At 50.3% G+C, this 17,861-nt stretch overlaps 1 protein-coding gene and 1 non-coding gene across 5 annotated transcripts in view; one reads left to right on the top strand and one right to left on the bottom strand.

The window, feature by feature from the left end:
* PLEKHA2 (pleckstrin homology domain containing A2) overlaps positions 1-17,861 on the top strand; it is a 51,951-nt gene that overhangs the window by 14,209 nt on the left and 19,881 nt on the right. For all 4 annotated transcript variants that reach the window (XM_032468684.1, XM_032468683.1, XM_032468681.1 and 1 more), the window contains 3 exons: positions 7,994-8,050; positions 14,025-14,073; positions 15,503-15,600. In XM_032468684.1, coding sequence (XP_032324575.1) covers positions 7,994-8,050; positions 14,025-14,073; positions 15,503-15,600 — 204 coding nt within the window. The remainder of the gene's footprint in view (positions 1-7,993; positions 8,051-14,024; positions 14,074-15,502; positions 15,601-17,861) is intronic.
* On the bottom strand, positions 313-384 carry TRNAA-AGC. Its single transcript has one exon. It is a non-coding gene; the product is annotated as a tRNA-Ala (tRNA).

Below are 17,861 nucleotides of genomic sequence, written 5' to 3'. Positions count from 1 at the left end.
GTATGCTTCAACCTGTCAAAATGCCAAGAACCAGGAATATAACTTTCGTTAAAAAATGGCCAGCACATACACATGATACAAAATTCAAAATGTGGGAAAACTGATTTAGTGACACATTTCTCCCCACCCCATCCCTCAGCCACATGTCCCCCCAGCCAGTGGCAACCAATATTTCCAAGTTCTTTTTTTTTAAACAGCTTTATTGAGATATAATTCACATAGTTATGTATATTTAAAAAATTTTTATTTATTTATTATTGTTTACTTGTCTCTTCTTTTGGGGGGGGGAATAATTAGATTTTTCTTTTTAAATGGAGGTACTGGGGATTGAACCCAGGACCTCGTGCGTGCTAGGCACACACTCTACCACTGAGCCACACCTCCTCGCTATTTCCAGATTCTTGTGTGTCTCTGCAGAGATACTCTCTACAGGTGTAAGCATCATGATAACTTTCAGATCTTCAGCAATTGTTTGCTCAAAGAATTTTTTTTTAATTTATTATTTTATTTTTATTTAAAAAAATTTTTTTTTATTTCATTGTGGGGGGAGGTAATTAGGTTTATTTATTTATTTTTTAATGGAGGCACTGGGGGTTGAACCCAGGACCTCGCGCATGCTAAGCATGCACTCTACCACTGAGCTATAATCCTCCCTGCAAAGTGTTTTTAATTCATGATTTTGTGTAATTGGTATATTAACTGTCCATGTAGACACATGACTTCAAGGGTTAATTGGAATTGCTGGCGTGCTTTGGTCCATACTAGGTTAGAGTAAGAATGCAGAATTCCTTTTGGAAAAAAATCCCCAAAGATTTTAAGCAACAGATTTGTGTTTTCACCAAAATGCAAATTCTGCTTAGGGTCAGTTACTATTAAATTAATTATTTTAGACTCAAAATATTATGTGGACTTTCTGAGAGTTAAAATAAGTGCAGTTTTGTTTTCTGTGCTTTCTACAGTCATCTTATTTTTTTAGGACAATTCTTGTCCTGAACAATTATTCTTGTCCTATAACAGGATGTGCTTTGTCTAAATTAAAAAGAAGTGAAAACTAAGAAGCACTTTGGGACAACCATGTTAATAGTTAGCATTGCTCAGTATGAAAGTCCAAGCAACTAGAGATGGAAGCTGTGAAGATGAGCAGGTTTTACTGATGCAGGACTGTGGTGAAGACTGTTCCAAGTTTTCTTGAAATTTGTTGTTAGGTTTTGCTTTCAATTGTAACCTTCAGCATTTGTTTTGTCTGCCTATTGTATATGTCTATTTTTACATGGTTAAATATCTACATGCAAAAAAATGCCATTTTATTATTAAAATAATGTGTCTGGGAGAAGGATATAGCTCAGTGGTAGAGCACAAAGTTCTGGGTTCAATCCCCTGTCCCTCCATTAAATTAATAAGTAAATAAACCTAACTGCCCCACCCCTCCAGAAATAGAACTCTGAATAGAGCTTATTTTTAAAAAAAAGGAAAATAAATTTTAAAAAGATAATGTCTCTAAGGCAGAGCAGGCAATTGTGTGTTTGGGAGAAGGGCTGCATATCAGATTTTGCTTCAGAATCCCTTTTGTTAGTTACATCAGCTGAGCACGAGGCACCTGGATGAACATGTTAATTAGGAAAACAGCCCCTTTTCTGAGCCTCCATCATCTTTACCTCAGACCCTGTTGCCATGAAGAATAAGTAAAGTGATGTGTAGGGAAGCACTTTGATAAACTAAAGTGCTACAGAGACGCCATTTGTTCAGGAAGCTTGTTCTGGCAGTGACATCAGGATGGGCGGGGAAGCCGGGGAGCCTGAGATTGGAGATGATGGCAAGGAATTCATCCTAGAGTTTCCGGAGGTGTTTGCGGTGGCGGTGTGGTGGGAGCAGCGAGGAAGGGACAGATCTAAAGGCCGTCTGAAGGCAGCCAGTGGCCCGCCTGGTGACTGACGGAAGGGTGAGTTACATCCGTCAGAGGCATGGTACCCGGTTGACTCGGGGAGAACACGGGGCGGCCGATGGACCTGGGATGTTGGGAAGGGAACCCTTTGGAGGGTGGAGGGGAAGTGATGACTGAGTTTGAGGCAAATGTGTTGGAGGCTGCGTTGATGAAAGGGGTGAGGAGTTGGCTTATGAGTTTAATGTTTTGGAACCGTTTCCATGGCCAACAGTTGGAGTCGTAGAACTTGAACATGTCCGGGAGATTCTCTACAGCTTAGCCCGGTGTCTTTAGGTCATTATCACTAGGACTGAAAGAGGGAAGCAAGGAGCTGGGGAATGGGACCAAGAGGCTGACACGTCATGAAGTCCATCCTGGCTGAACAGGTGCTGGTGTGTCAGCGAGAGACACTCTCAGATCCGAGGATGAAAGCATCGCACCAGCACAGCCGTTTATGTCATGGGATTGGCTGTTTTTAAATGGAAGTATAGTTGATTTGCAATGTTGCATTAGTTTCTGGTGTCCCACAAAGTGATTCAGTTACACATATGTATATAGATAATCTTTTTCATACTCTTTTCCATTGTAGGTATTACGAGATACTGAGGGGAAGCCGGTGGGGAGGGACAAAATGGGAGTTCAAAATTTGCAGAAACTAATATACATAAACTAGATAAACAAGGTCTTACTGTATAGCTCAAGGAACTGTATTTAATATAGTAGTAACTCATGGTGAAAAAGAATGTGAAAATGAATATATGTATGTTCATGTATGACTGAAGCATTGTGATGTACACCAGAAATTGACACAACATTGTAAACTGACTACACTTCAATAAAAAAATACATATACAAAAAAAAAGATATCGAATATGATTCCCTGTGGACCTTGTTGTTTATCTATTCTGTGTATAGGATAGGATTGACTTTTCTTGAAGGGAAAGATTAAATGCTATTTTGACCTGGAGGATGGGGAGAGGAGCCTCGGGTCTGTCCTCGAGTTGGATCAGCAAGTGGAGCCCCAGCTGGTGGAGGTGTGCTGGGATCGGAGCAGCAGGTGAAGCCGCGGTGCGGCCGTCCAGGGCCTGGGAATAGCTTGCTTGCTTTCCTTTGGGTTGGTCTCTCATGCCGGGGCGAAGGCTGGGCAGTGGGCAGAGGGAGTCAGGCTCTCCCCTTCCTCCGTTCCCATCACACTGCTCTGCTGAGCAAGCCTTTCTTTTCCGAGAGTCTGTGTCTGGCCTTGGCTGGTGGTGGTTTGAGTTGTGGGTTCACCTCGGGGGCAGCCGTGGTGGCTGGACCCACCCACTCCTCCCCCTACCCTGGGTCACCAGCCGGCTGGTCTTGGCTGCCCGTGGTGCGCCTTGCTGCCGGCCAGGCGCCTGGGAGGGACGTGGGAGAAGGTAAGAGGCCCCAGCATCCCCCTTCTCCCGCTTCGCTCCCTGAATCTTTTGGAGTTTGGCACCCACAAGCCAGTTTGACTAGCTCCTGCCCTGCCCAGTTCGGGCAGCTCTGTGGGGCCTCTTGGTGTCACCCAGCTGGCCCTGCTCTCGTCTTTACCTTTCATTGGTAATGAGCTCTCAGATAATGAGCAGGTCCTGGTGGAGTTAAAGGACTGTCTCATGGGAGGAGGCCTGGTGTAGAGAGGAAGTGCCTGCGATGTGAGAATCGGGAAGGGTTGGGTTCGAATCCTGGCCTGACTAGCCTGTACCTCCGTGACCTTGGGCAGCTTGCTTCACCTGCTTCGCTTCACCCGTGTTTGTGGAAGACTTCATGTCCGTGAAGCCGGGTTAGGATTAAGCGACGGGGGGCCGCAGCAGCAGCCCTGGTGTGTGTGTCAGTTTCCTCCCTCCGTGCAGCCTCCCAGGTGGATGCTGGAGTTGTGAGGTCTGTCTGTCGGCCCCTGGAGAGTGAGGCCGAGAGGCCCCGTGGTGAATGACCAGGCATCCACAGAACCTTCTAGTGCCGATGTTCCGTGAACTTAGGCTCTGTGGACGGATCTTCTGGTCATTTCTGTGTTTTTGTGGTTCTTGCTTGCTGGTGGGGAATTGTTTCTCTTTCACCAGGAAATCGTGTTGCTTCTAGAAAAAAGGCTTCCCCTAGGAAGTGTGTCACGTCTCTGGGGGTCCTCGGCTCCTTCCTTGGTGATGGGACAGAATCACCCCTGGGGTCCCTGCTCAGGGGGAGTGGGAGCTCCTCTGAGGCCCTGGGTGGCAGAAGAACCCTTGAACAGAAAGCAGGGGTTGGCAGCGTCTTCCTAAAACCATCTGTCATTTCACAGGAACGTGCCCTGCCCCCTACACTGTTCCAGAAAGTTTAGAAGCCCCAGAATTGTACAGGCTGCCCCTGGGGGAGAGACACCCAGTGTAGGCTGGGCTCTCCTCTCCCCCATCTGCCACCCACGACTGCCCTGCTCCTCTTCCCTGAGTGCTGGTGCCACACTGGGCCGCAGCTGGGTGTGGCCCTTTGTCTCACCAGCTGTTGCCAGTGTCTGCAGCAGTGAGTCTCAGACCTGGCGGCCCAGTGGATTCACTTGCGACCTTTAAAAATATACAGGTGCCTGGGTCCTACCCCTTGTCACTTGGGATGAAGCTTGGGCATTAGTTTGTATAAAAATCCTCCCAGGTGATTCACACGAGGAGCCTCCCCCACAGCCTCTGTCTCCGCTTCCCACCTGCTCAGATGCTCCCCACCTGCTCAGATGCTCCCCACCTGCTCAGATGCTCCCTGGCCTTCTCCCTAGTCTGGTCCTCAACTCCCTCCCTGATGGGACTCAGTCTGTCATGCCTTCTGCACCCGGGACAAGGGAACTGCAGACTGAGGTGACACCCAAGCTCAAACATGAACATGACTTCTGGAAAAAAACGTTTGCCCGTGGTGGCGAGAAGCTGTCCTGGTCTTCAGTACCATCTGAGTGTAGCCGGCTCTCATGGGCTGGTTTGGAAACTTCACCACCACGTAAGCAGTGTTTTCATTTAAAAATCGAGGAGTCTGCCGGGTAGAGGAATAAGATTCTACTCATGTCCTCAGTGTGCTTAAAACTGAGGAAGAAGAGACAAACTCACAGTAGGACATAGTCCAGTGCAGACTCCAGGGTGAGATTTTCTCCTGGAGACCGGTGGTTCTCAAACTTGGGCCTATTCGAGACCACGGAGGAGCATTTAAAAATGGGCATGTTCTGACCACATTCCACTTGAGTCTGATTCCATGTGTTTTGGGTGAGGCTTGAGTCTGGGCCTTTTTAAAACAAGCTCACCAGAAGAGGCTGATGTGCAGCGAAGCTGGAGAGGGGTGATGTACACACGAATTCAGAGAGAGGGCGATCAGGGCAGGCGGCAGTCATGGCCAAGGCCTCGTGAAGGCAGGGCCTCTGGTCCTTTCCCTGGAAGAGCCAGGCTGGGGCCAGGGTTGGGAGGGGCGGCTGGTGTGGGCTCTGACGCCGGGCCCTCCCCAGGTGCCGATGACATCTGGCTGCTGAGACCCTCAGCACAGGTAGTCGGCACGCTCTTCCTGAACCGGGGAGTGTCTTCCTGGGGCTGTTGCCCTGGCAGCCAGCTGTCACCGGTCATCTCCTGGGTCCAGCAGTCACCGTGGACACTGAGCCATCACTCTGGCTCAAACCTTGGCTGTTTCCTCCTGTCACTCATTTCCCCCCGGGTGGGGAGGAAGGTGGGGGGAAACCGCCTTTTCAGACATGTGTCATGCATGTGGGCCTAGGAGCAGGCGGGCAGTGGGCAGGCTGTGGGGAAGGGAGTGGGGACACCCCCAGGTGGCAGGGCTTGGTGAACGGCTGTGTCTTTGTTTCCGAAGTGGGAGAGCCCGGGTGGCAGGGGCTGAGGGTGGAGCGGTCCTCTGGAGGGCGGAGGGGATGCAGGGGTCGAAGTGGGATCCGCTCACCTCTGGCACTGCGTGAGGGTTAGGGACCGAACGGCTCCTCAGATCCCACTTCATCGCTCATAACTGGAGACGGGGCTCTGGGGACCTCTGGGCTGTGGCTCGGGGTGAGCAGAGTGAGTTGCGTAAGAGCGGCCCCGAGACTTGGCGTCCGCAGTGTGTAATTAGTGTTGTGGGTCCGGGAGGGGTCCGGCCCTGCGCGGGGGCTCGTGCTGGTTCGTCTTACGTAACCCTCACAACGAGCCTATGAGGCAGGGCTGAGGAGCCCCCCTTTATAGGTTAAGAAACTCGCCTGCAGTCCCCGGGCGGTAATGTCACAGCTGGAATTCCAGCAGCTCAGGCGTTTAAAATGACACTGCGCTGCTTCTGGGGCATCAGGTGGGAGTCAGGAGACCTGAGCTCCAGTTCAGGCTCAATTGTGTGGCCTTGGGCAAAACCCCTTACGCACGAGTCACTTTCCTCAAGTGTGAAACAGGAGGCTAGGGGCGGACCAGGTGCCCCTGCTCCGTGTGTTCCTGTGGGCGATGCAGGCCGGCCATGGACAGCATCCCTCTGAGCAGAGCTGTCTGCCTGTGGTGGTTCACAGGCTCCTCCGGGGCCGTGTCAGCCGCTCACTGGCCTTTTGGGGTGCTGTGGCTCCTTTCTGGACTCTGATTTAGGGGTACAAGCCCTCTCTCTCTTTCCCCAGTAGAGGTTTTCTGAAAACGAATGCAGCCACTATGTAGTGGAAAAAAATAGGTCAATCCGATAATCTTTACTGGAAATGCTAATTCAGCTACTTGTCAAAACTTTTAGGTTTATGGCCTAAGGGGGGAGGTGTCCTTCATAGATCTCTCTCTCCCTAAATTTCTAGGGCTATCAGAATCCTTTTGTCCTGGTTTATCCCCGTCCCTTTTCTTGTGACTAGGAAACTTCACCCTCTCCTTTGCTGATGCATGTGAGTTTAGGTGGCTGGGCCCAGAAGGGCTCTTCTCCACCATCTAAGGTGCTTCTTAGGGCAGTCCCCTGGAGGGACAGGTCAGTTCGCTGGTAACCCTTTAGGATACTTACTAAATCCCCATTACCCCAGATTTGTCTCTTGTTCATTGCTTTGAGGTGACCCCAGGTAGTGGGGGCTTCAAGGTTATTCTTTGAGGCTTATGGCAAGTTTAAGAGGTTACCAGGAGCTGGTCCTTGGGGGAGTGAATTTTCCAAGGTGTCAGTGAGAAACTCCACGGCTGTGATTTCTCATCCTGGCCACTTCCTTGGTTTGATACCATCCTCCTGTCTTCACCGCCTCACTTCTGACAGTGGAGACATTAGAAAGCCAAAGAGGTTGTGTCACGGCAAAATATTGCCAGACAAGGTGCCTGTGAGTTTCTGGCTGTGTTAATAGTGCATTTACTTAGTGTTTTATAGTGTTTGGACATCATTCCATTTGGAATACTCGTAACAGTCCTGTGAAATAGACTGCACAGCTGTATTTTTCCTTTTTGTTTTTCTGTACTGTGTGAATCTGTACCCTGTTTATTGAGAAAAGGATTTGGAGTGGCATAAAACAGGACCAAGCCAGCAAAGAGATCAGAGCAGTCAGGACTGAAAAAAAAATCTTAATGGCTAACCCTTGCTGAGACTCGTGTACATACCAGGGACGATTCTGAGGGGTCTTTAAAAATTTTGTTTGTTTGTTTGTTTTTGAGGGGGCAGGTAATTAGATTTATTCATTCATTTATTTTTAGAGGAGGTACTGGGGATTGAACCCAGGACCTCGTGCATGCTAAGCATGTACTCTACCATTTAAGCTATACCCTCCCCCGCTGAGGGGTCTTAAATGTATTAACTCATCCTTAACTACCTGCCTGGTAGGCAGACACTTGTCATGCCTGTTTTTACAGAAGGGAAAAAACTGAGGCTTATTGGTTAAGGAATTTATTCACAGTCCAGTGGTGGCGCCCACACTTTTAACCCCTGTGCTAGAATACCTCTCTGTGACAAATGAGGCCAAGGGAAATATTGATGTCCTTGTACCCAAAACCGTGATCAGTGTTTTACAGACGAGGAAGGTGAGCTAAATAGGAACGTGCCTTGCTCAAGGTTGCAGAGCCAGTCAGTGGCAACACAGGTCTTCTCTCTCCTAGTGCTGATTCTGTGGCCTTTGCACAGCATCCTTCTTAACACGAAAAACAAACACATGTCTTTCAGAACCTGGCAGTTGGGGCAGGAGCCGTCGGATCTTTGCAGCTGACCTACATCTCGAAGGTAATGTTGGCCTGGAGCTCTGGGAATTCGTGGTCTGTAAGTAGGTTTAGTATCTGAACTAGAGGAAGTGTCACCTCCTCTGGCGTTGGCACTGGGGAGGTTGCGGGGCAGTCATGGTTGCCTGGAACCCCTGCTGCTGGCTGGGGCGGCGGGGTGGGGGGGACTGTGGTCAGCAGGTTCTCGGAGGGCGGCTGGACCCCTCTGTCAGTGACGCTACTGGCTCCCGCCAAGGAGGGAGGGGGTGGGGGGAGGAGCAGGATGTGGTCTTTTTTGTATTTGGGATAAAAAGGAACACAAACACCACAACAGAAAGCCTGGTGAATGTAAACGATTCTCCCAAAGGGTGTGGTTCAGCTGGCGTAGCTCAGGAAGAGTTGGGGCCGCACTGGGATTTTATCCATCACTGGACGGGATCTCTGTGGAGGGAAGGTTCAGGCTGCCCCAGGAGGTACTCAGATGTGCCAGGAAGCCATTCCACAGCCAGATAACTGCTGGAGGGTCTGGCGGGCCTGCCGACAGGCCATGCCCTTGTCCAGTTTGCGCAGACAGGGCGAGAGCAGCCCCTCGAGGTGCTGAGACCTGGGTGGGGGCTGGAGCTGGTTGATGGAGCCCCACCCGGAGCTGCTGAATTCAGCTTTTTTCAGCAGCCCCTCCCTGGAGCAGGCACCAGTGCTGACCTGTGATGCAGCCATGATAAAAAAGAAAAAAAAAAGCTGGGGAGGTAGAGCTTTGCCAGAATGAGGAACTCTTTGTCCAGCGAGGAGAGCCAGGTGGCGCCCAGCCAGCAACGAGGTTCTGGAAGGCCTGCTCTCCCCCGCCCCGTCACTTTGGGCCTCTTGGGGACCTCTGCTTCCTCGGCCACCTTCTCCCACCCTCGGGGGTGTTGAGACCCTGGTCTGAGTGGCTGCAGCAGGCCCTGGGGGTCCTTGAGCAGCCGTCTCTGCTGGTTGGAGGTGGAGGCGGCGGCAGGGGCAGCAGGAGCAAAGGCGAAAGGTGCAGGGCCACATCTGAGCGCCTTAGGGAGGGAGGGGAGGACCTGGGGGGCGCAGGGAAGGGCCTTTGAAAGCAGGCAGTTTGTGGTAAGAACGTGTGCCCGGCTGGCCCTTCTTTCTTCCCCGCTTGCTCTGAGCTCCTCACAAGATTCGGAGAAAGAGAATTCAGAGAGAGGGGAGCCGAGAACCTCAATATTAATGAAACTGCAAACGCTCCTGTTGGAGAGTGATTTATAAATACAGCTCCGATGAGGGTTTTTGAAATTCCCAGCTTTGGAAGCAGCTTCCCTTAGCAAGGATGGACCTGCCCTTTGCCCTTCGCGGATGGAAGAGGCAGGCCTGGGTGGGTTTTGCAAAACCCGCAGCTGCCCCCTGGTCAGGCTTCTCTGAGCAAAGCATCTTCGCCTGCTGCCTGGTCCAATGCCAGAAAGCGGAGTTTTCCCAGAAAAATACTTTAGCCGGTGCTGGGATCAAATTCAGCATTCTGGGGTTTTTTTTGTTAACCTCTAGATTTGTGCCTCCCCGAGTGTCAGCTCAGTGTCAGCTTGGCTGGGGGTTGGGTGTGTGTGGCCTCTCTGTTCAGGGGTGTGCTTTCTTGAGCACTAGTGTGGGGGATGATGGGGTACTTCAGAGGGGCCAGCAGAGATGAAGGTTCTCGACTTGATGTCACACAGGCCCTTGATGGCAGCAGAACCAAGCTAGCCGCCCACCTACCCTTGTCCACACAGCCAGCCCCACTGTCCTGCCTCCAGCGTGTGTCCCATTTTCTCTGGGCTTCCCCGACCCACTACTTTACCTACAATGAAGATTGCCCTAGAACAGTGTTCCTGACTTTCGGGGGAGGGTTCAAGGATCCTTTGGAAAGTCTGATGAAAAATGTGGACCCATTTCCCAGGTAAATTACATATGTGTGTACACACCCTAGTTTTGCCTGTAACTTCAGGGCTCATTGACCCCACGAAGCTGGCCCAGAGACCCTGACTTAGAACCCCTGCGCATCGTTCTGTGTAAGTGATGCTCCCCTCTCTCTTGAAGCCGCCTTGCAGGGCAGGGTCACTCTGGACACGGAGGCAGAGCTGCACCAGGGCTCCGAGGCCTTGGTCTGATGCTGCTGCTTCAGGCAGAGGGGCCCCAGCTCCACTTCCGGCCGAGGGCAGACAGGGTGGGGCGGGCCAGCCGTGCCCCGCCGCCCCATGACTTTGCTGCTCCTGTGGTCTGCGTTTGATCTGATAAGAGCAAGTTCCCGAGAGTCTGTCGAGCTGCGGGGCGGCCTCATCTGCGTCACTCTGCGGGTGACCGGTGCCCTGTCCCTCCCTCACATCCTCACTGCTGCCTCAGCCAAGGACCCACCAGCCAGCCACCATTGTGCAGCCACTGAACTGTGGCCAGAGTCAGCCTGTCAGCCACACTGCTTCCTTAAGAGCCTCTGTTCCTTCACAACATGTGTAGGGGGCTGCGTGGCCTGGCCTGGGCATCACCGTGCGGTGGGGGTATGGGGGAGTGGACTTAGTTATGCCTCCCGGGGGACAGGTTCTGCCCTGCCACCACCAGGATGTCAGGGGGAGGCCAGAGGTATACCCCTCCGTAGTAAGTGAGACCCCCCGAACTGGGCCCTTCTCTTTGAGGGCACAACGACCGCTAGATACTTCATTCTCTTGTCATTCTGAGGCTCTAAGAAGAACGATCATTCCACTCTGGTTTTGCCAATCAGGAACCTGATCAGAGACATTGAGGGTCTCACCCCTGCTAAACAGCCTATCAGGGCTGAACTAGAGCTGAAGTCCTGTTATTTCAGCAAGGAACTACTTTGCAAAAAATCCTTCCATGGTCACCGTGAGGCATGAGGCAAATTATAAACAAGGAATCACGCATACCCTCAACTGAAAACTGGGTGAACCTATAAAAACGAATGAAAAACCAGGCAACCTGTCTGAAAGCTTCAGTTCCCGTAATAAGCACGTGGGTAGCGTTCTCACTGTGGAAGCTGGTAACGAGTTGTGGTCAGAGGGGACCGTTTGTCACCCAGCCAGGGTGAAGGTGTCCGTTTGGGTGCTCTCTCCAGTTGACGATGAAAGGTCAAGTGTCCTAACATAAGCCAGGGACGGTCTCGAGGCCCCCAGCCATTTCAGTGCCCTTTGAAAGCCAGAAGTAGAAGGGGGGCCGTGAGACAGGTGGGTTCTGAGGGCCAGGGGGGCCGGGGCGGTTCTGCGACTGTCAGGGTCACACGGGAACCAGGAGCAGGACACACAGGAGTTGTGGGCTCAAGGACCCACAGGGACACGGATCCTGAGGGACAGAGGAAGCACACGGGTCACTGACAGATCAGAACATCAGAGGCAAACAGGATGAAGGCACACACCCTGGTTCACATTGAATTCTGGGCTCTGAAACCCAGAAAAACAAGATAGCACGGCGGTCGGCACTCTGATGTCGTGGGGCTCTAGCGCGCGGTTCCTGGGAGTGCTGAAGACCTGATGGAATTTGCACTGTCTGCGTCTGAACTCAGGATACGGTGCTCACCACTGCGTAAATCTTCATGTTTTGGGGGACTAACTAAAGACTTTCCCAGGCCCCATGGCCTGCACCTCACATCATGGTAAACATATCAAAATGCACCCACATCCCTCATTGACTATAATTGTCTGGCTGTAAAATATTTGAAAGGATTTTAAGTTTTTTTTAATTCGGGGGACGTAATTAGTTTTATTTATTTATTTTTATTTTTTTATGTATTTTTTTTTTTTAACCGAGGTACTGGGGATTGAACCCAGGACCTTGTGCATGCTAAATAAGCAGGCACTCCACCACTGAGCTGGACCCTCCCCCTGCCCCAAAAGGATTTTAATCGTTTTACTTTGGGCATCATTTGGCTGTAACTCATTTAATTTATGATGAGCTTCATTTCACAGCAATCCTCTTATACATCCGAGGATTCTCGTGAACCAAGAACATTGAAGCAACTAAAGTATTTTTGAATGTAATGCAATATTGGCGAACGTTTAATTGGAACGTTGATGACGTTGACTTAACGTGACATCTTGTAGGCATTTACTTAAATACTTCTCAGCGAGATGGAGTGTTATACAGATTTGTAATTAAATATTTATTAAAGTCAAGTATGCCATGTTCATTTTGTGGGTTGGAGGCCAGCTCTTGTACCTTTATTTTGGGCTCCTGAGCACCTCACAAAGCCCTTGGCCTTTTGCCTATAGTGCTGAGCATGGCACCACCTGTATTGATATGTAGGGGGTGGGTTTAAATGACTGTTCAGTTCCTCTTTGACTGAGGAGCTTCTGTATGACAGGATGGGTCAAGTGCCTCACTCGCACTGTCACGTTGAACTGTCGCCATAGCCCCTTGAGAACACGATTTCTTATCCCTGTTTGGGAAAACAGGAAATGGGGGTCAGACAACCTGGGGATGCCTCCGGCACCAAAGCCCAGGCCGTGCTTCCTTTGATCTTTTATATTTTATAGGCTGCCACCTCGGTTCCTGTCTTAAGTATTTCGGGCAGTATTAATTTTGGTTGTTAAGGAATCTGGGCAGGTCTTTAGAAAGAACTTAGAGCCAAGAGGGAGACTGCAGACAGACGGGTGGGTCAGTCAGGCCCCGAGTAACCGTGAGCCACGAAGAGACCTTAATTTCTTTTTATTTTTAAAATTTTTTGTGGGGGTGGGTAATTAGGTTTGTTTGTTTGTTTGTAAAGGGGAGGGACTGGGGATTGAACCCAGGACCTTGTGCATGCTAAGCATGCACTCTACCACTGAGCTATTCACCTCCCCAACCCTCAAGACCTTAATTTAGACTCAAGTTTTCTTTAGCTCCTGACTTCTAATTTGCCTCCTGTAAAATTAGCAAGAAGCACTCCAGGAGCCCTGGGTGAGAGCGAGTAGGAGAGTGCCCTTGGCTGGAAACGAGGGGCTCGTGTCCACGGAGGATTATGAGAACATGTGAATAGTGGTTCCTGCCCTAGTTTCCGGAGCAAGGGGGCTGCCGCCTTAGAAACCACAGGTACTGGGGTGGAGGCCAGCTCTGGGGGGACTCAGTCCATCACGGGCAGTCACCCAGTTCCGTATGCTGTCCTTTCTCCGATCAGTGCATTTGAACCTGAGTGTGGCTCACATGTGCACAAAGGAATGTACATGCAAGAGGCAGACTTGGAAAAGCAGGAAATACTTCGGCTTTCTTGTGCCTTCCCTTCACCTCGGGTCTGTCTCTGATTCTACCTGCTTCTCTCTGGGGAGGTGGAAAGCAACTATTTTCACGGTTAAGCCGTCAGGGTAGACAGAAGGGAAATCGGTCACGTGTCCCAGTGAGTGAGTGACAGGCTGCCTTACTTTTCTGTGAGCTCCGATTGGAATCTATGTATTTGTGGCAATTTTACCTACAATTTGCAGAACCGTTTAGGGAGGGTCTGGTCTTTGGGAGAGGAGTGGAAATCTTGCTGGTGTGAGGGGTGCCGGTACAGTTTTGTGGTCCAAAGAGAATTCTGGGGTAGAGTATAGCTCAGTGGTAGATCGCATGCTTAGCGACCTGAGGTCCTGGGTTCAATCCCTAATCTTTCCATTAAAAAATAAAGAAGAATAAAAGTTAAATAGTAAAAAAAAAAAGGGTTAAAGAATACAAACAAACAAACAGAACAAAGAGAATTTTATCAGGACTCTGTGGCTTTTATATATTTTTGCAAAGATCAAGATAAACACAGACGTGAAGATATTGGTTATCTTCAAGGGGCGGAGACGGGATTCTGTCTGGGAGGGGCACACAAGGGCTTCTAAGAAATAGGACTGATAATGGCCTATTTCTTAATCTAGGTGGTGAGTACAGGGTTTCCACTTAAGTATAGTCTTTAAAACGTTCCCATGTATTTTACATACTCTTTTTGTATAACATTTCCCAATTTAAAAAATTTGGGGGGAAAAAGGACTTTGCAGCACTGTTAGAAACGTATTCATGTTTCTTTAATTTTTTATTTGATTTAGGTGAGCATAGCTACCCCAAAGCAGAAACCCAAAACTCCGTTTTGCTTCGGTAAGTACTGAACCAGAGGGCAGGTTTTCTGAACAGCCTTACAGCTACTTCCTCCTTTGCGTGGAGTCGGTCCTGTGATCACATGTGACTTATACCCTGTGTGTATGAGTGACTTCAGTCCCAGCCACGTCCCTGGGCCTCAAGTGATACTCCTTCCCTCGGTCTCACTGCAAAGATTGTCAGTAACATAAGGCAGAGGTCCTTCCAGGGAACAGTCACGTTTCAGTGTTCCTGGCTCCACAGGGCAGGGTGCAAGATCCTTTCAAAGTTTTTAGGAATCCTCGACTCTGAGCAGTGTGCTCAGGAAAGGTGGTGATCCAGGGAGTTGGGGGATGGTAGAAAAGGAGGAGAATTCTGTCTCGGGTCTCACTGTTGCCAAATGAGTGGCAGTTGGGGGTGACACAGGAAGCGGAGCCACTTGGCAGATGCAAGTCATTGAATCATCATATCTGCTCAGCTTCCCCTGCATGTCAGTGCTGTCTGAGCTACGAGCCTCAGCAAATAAACAGCCTCTGTTGCACATCTGGAGGGGGTCTGAGGGTGAGCTCCACGAAGGCTGGGGTGTTCCTCTGCTGTGTCACTGCCGTGTCCCCGGCACTTAAGAGTGTGGTTCTTGGCACGCAGTAGCTGCCCAGTAAATATTTGCTGAATGAATGAGTGAACTAATGAATTCTGTGTCTACCCCCATGATGTCTACCTGTTCCAATTCGGGCTTATTGATGCGAGGAGAGTAAAATTGCCCCCTGAGCTACATCCCCTTTCCCAACTTCAGGTTGATTCGAACTTTTTTGGTGCTCATTCTCCTATTTCATTCAAACATCGTTGCTAAGTTCAAAAGTGAACCTCAGATTTTGTGGGTGGCAGATCTAAAAAAACAAAACAAAACAAAACAAAACAAACAACCTAGAAGTAAATTGTTGACCTCATGGAGTGCTCAGAGGAAAGACCCAGTTGTCGATGAGGTCAGGGTCACAGGTTTGATCTCAGGCAAGCTTTGTTCCGTTTCCCAGCCACAGACAAGACTTCTCACCCAGGTCAGATGTGCCAGTGGAAACCGGGCACTGGGGCCCAAATTACCCACATCCTAACCATAACTGTAACTCTCCTGGTGCCTCTGAAAAGCCGTTCAAGCTGGTCTCTTATGGATGGTGGATCAGTGGCCTTACCGCACAGCAGCACGTTAAAGCTGTTAATGTTGTTAGGCAGCATTCTTGTGGCCAATGGAATAATCCACACTTTTTAAAAGTGAGAGCCCACTGCTCCTCAGATACTCACACGAGTGACTTCATAAAGATAAAGGAAATCTTTTCGTCCGCTCTGGGGGGCACTCTCCATCCTGCTGGGTCCAGCACCTTAGTTTTTTATGGAGTCTTTGTGTTGCTTAGCTTATAACCTGGGTTCCTTTTTTTCATCCCTGTGCCTTTTTCAGTCATCAATGCCCTGTCACAGAGATACTTTCTTCAAGCCAATGACCAGAAAGATCTGAAGGACTGGGTCGAAGCCCTGAACCAAGCCAGCAAAATCACTGTACGTATGAGCCTTCTTCCGGGTGGAGGGAGTCGGGGCCTCTGCCCCGCAGGTGGCCCATTTGGGTGGGGAAGGACCCCCTCCCCATCAGATGGCAGCGGGGACTTTCCCCGGACCCCACTCCACACCAAGTCCCCTCCCTCTTACACCTCGGCTGACTAACCGCAAGTTGAACTGAGAGTTTGAGTTTGAATCAAGTTCAAGGGGAAGTTTGTGGAGTGTCCCCTTGGTGCTTCCTGGGAGGGCTCCTGGTTGGTCGTGGTCTGGGTCATTCTGGGATGCTGATTCAGAACCTGGTGGGACTGGAACATGGATTGCTGACTACGAGGAACAGTAACGGGAAACACAGATGAGGAGGGAAGTCAGGGCCTTTTCCTGGCCCGGGGGAGACTCTCTGACTTTAAGAGGTGGCCCTGGGACCCGTCCAAGCCATCCACACACCCGTCCTGGGAAAGCCTTCCGTTCAGAAGCACCGCTGAGCTAGTTCTATGAAGATTCGTTTTCCTGGACTTGGCTGACGAAGAACTCCTTTCGTTTTTCTTAGAAATACAGAAAAAGAAGGGTAGGAAGAAAAAGAGGGAGAAACTGTATGTCTGGGATAAAACTGGACCTTGAACCAATAACACAGGCGGACTTCTGGTATACAAAAGAGGCTTTGTTGAAAAGTTTGATTTTCTGTATCATACAGTCAGAAATGCTTACATTCTAGTGACTTCCAGGGATAACCAGTCTTTGCTGGGGCAGGTTATTCTGTCTAATACCTAAGGGTTCCCGTGAATAAATTAATAGGAGAAATCTGTACACCCATCCAGTACCCGTGATACTGCACCCAAGCAGGGTACCGTTCAGTCATTGAGGCGGTTTTGCTTGTTGGCTTGTTATTCTGATAAACCTCGGTAAACCTGTGAAAAGGGAAAGAAATGGTGGGGTGGGGAGCAGGGGGTTTGCTGCCAGCCCACATATGTCTGCTAACCACGTGCTTATGTATGTGAGTCTGGAATGATGATTTTCTTTGTTCACGTTTGGGTCTTCACCTTTCTGTGTCTTCCGCAACTTGGCGGGTTTCTTTCAATGTCTGGTACTTTCTTCTCGTTCAGTGTTTCCTCCTGGATTTCCTCCTTTGCTCCTGCCTGGTGAGCTGGGCTCCACAGCGTGTGAGGCGGTGCAGCCTCTCAGCCTTGCTTTAGTGCCTTGAGTGTAGAGTTGCCGGCAAAAAGCTGGTTCCCTGTGCTCTTCCGTGGCCCCGCTGAGCAGAAGTGATGAGTGACAGGAGTGGGAGGGCACGTGCTGGTGCCCAGAGGCCTGTCGGGCTGTCACCACCTCTGCAGGGGCTCCATGTCCTCAGGATCTCCCTTCCTTCCCTTTGCTCTGTTTATTCATCTCCTCACTCCTCCGTCCAGAGGTCCCTGTGGGACAGAAGGAAGGGGAGGGGAACTCTCCTTCCCAATTATGTGCATATTTACCTCAGGGCACCTTGTGTGCAAAGCAGAGAATCTTGAGGGGACGCAGAGATGGAAGACACAGTGTTTCAAGCCAGGCTTTCTCACGTGGTGTACCATTCACTCCTCATCACTCCTGTGAGACGGGTGGTTTTACTCCCATTTTTTAGGTGAGGAAAACGGAAATCAGTCTTGTCCCAAATCTAGAGGTTAGTAAATGGCAGAGCTGAGATTCAAACCCAGGACCCTCAGACTTCCAAGCCCTGAAAGAGTTCATTAAAAATGTGAAAAACGAGCAGCCGTTGCAAAAGATGTTAGATTACACGCCGCTTTTACGTCCATGGCTTCGTTTTAGCCTCGTGAAAACCTTAACTCGGAGGAACATGTGTTACTCCCTCCATTTATAGAGGAGGAGATGGAAGTGCGCAGAGATCCGAGTGGCCTGCCCAGGGTCAGGGGTCGGTTTTTCTGCCCACAGATCACTGGTCATTTAGTGCCAGGTCACTGAGTCCCCGTGATTGAAGATAATGGTCGGCACGTGGTGATTAGAGAACTGGGTTCTCTTGGAGTACTAGTTTGGGTGCTACGGCTGTCGTAGCAAAGTGGGCCACTTAAAGCAGCAGACATGTATTCTCCCGTAGTCCTGAGGGCTCTGAAATCAAACTGTTGGCCGGGCCATCCATGTTGCCCCTGAAAGCTCAAGGGGAGACCCCATCCTCGCCCGTTCCAGCTCCCACTGGCCCCCGGCTGGCCTGGGTGTTCCCTGCCCATGGCTGCATCCCTCCGTCTGCCTCCGTCGCTGTGTGGCCTGTGTGTCTGTGC

This window comes from Camelus ferus, chromosome 26 (assembly GCF_009834535.1).
Source record: "Camelus ferus isolate YT-003-E chromosome 26, BCGSAC_Cfer_1.0, whole genome shotgun sequence".
In the NCBI taxonomy this organism is placed as follows: domain Eukaryota; kingdom Metazoa; phylum Chordata; class Mammalia; order Artiodactyla; family Camelidae; genus Camelus; species Camelus ferus.
Note: the sequence above shows the minus strand (reverse complement) of the source record. Positions and strands in the feature narration are given on the sequence as shown.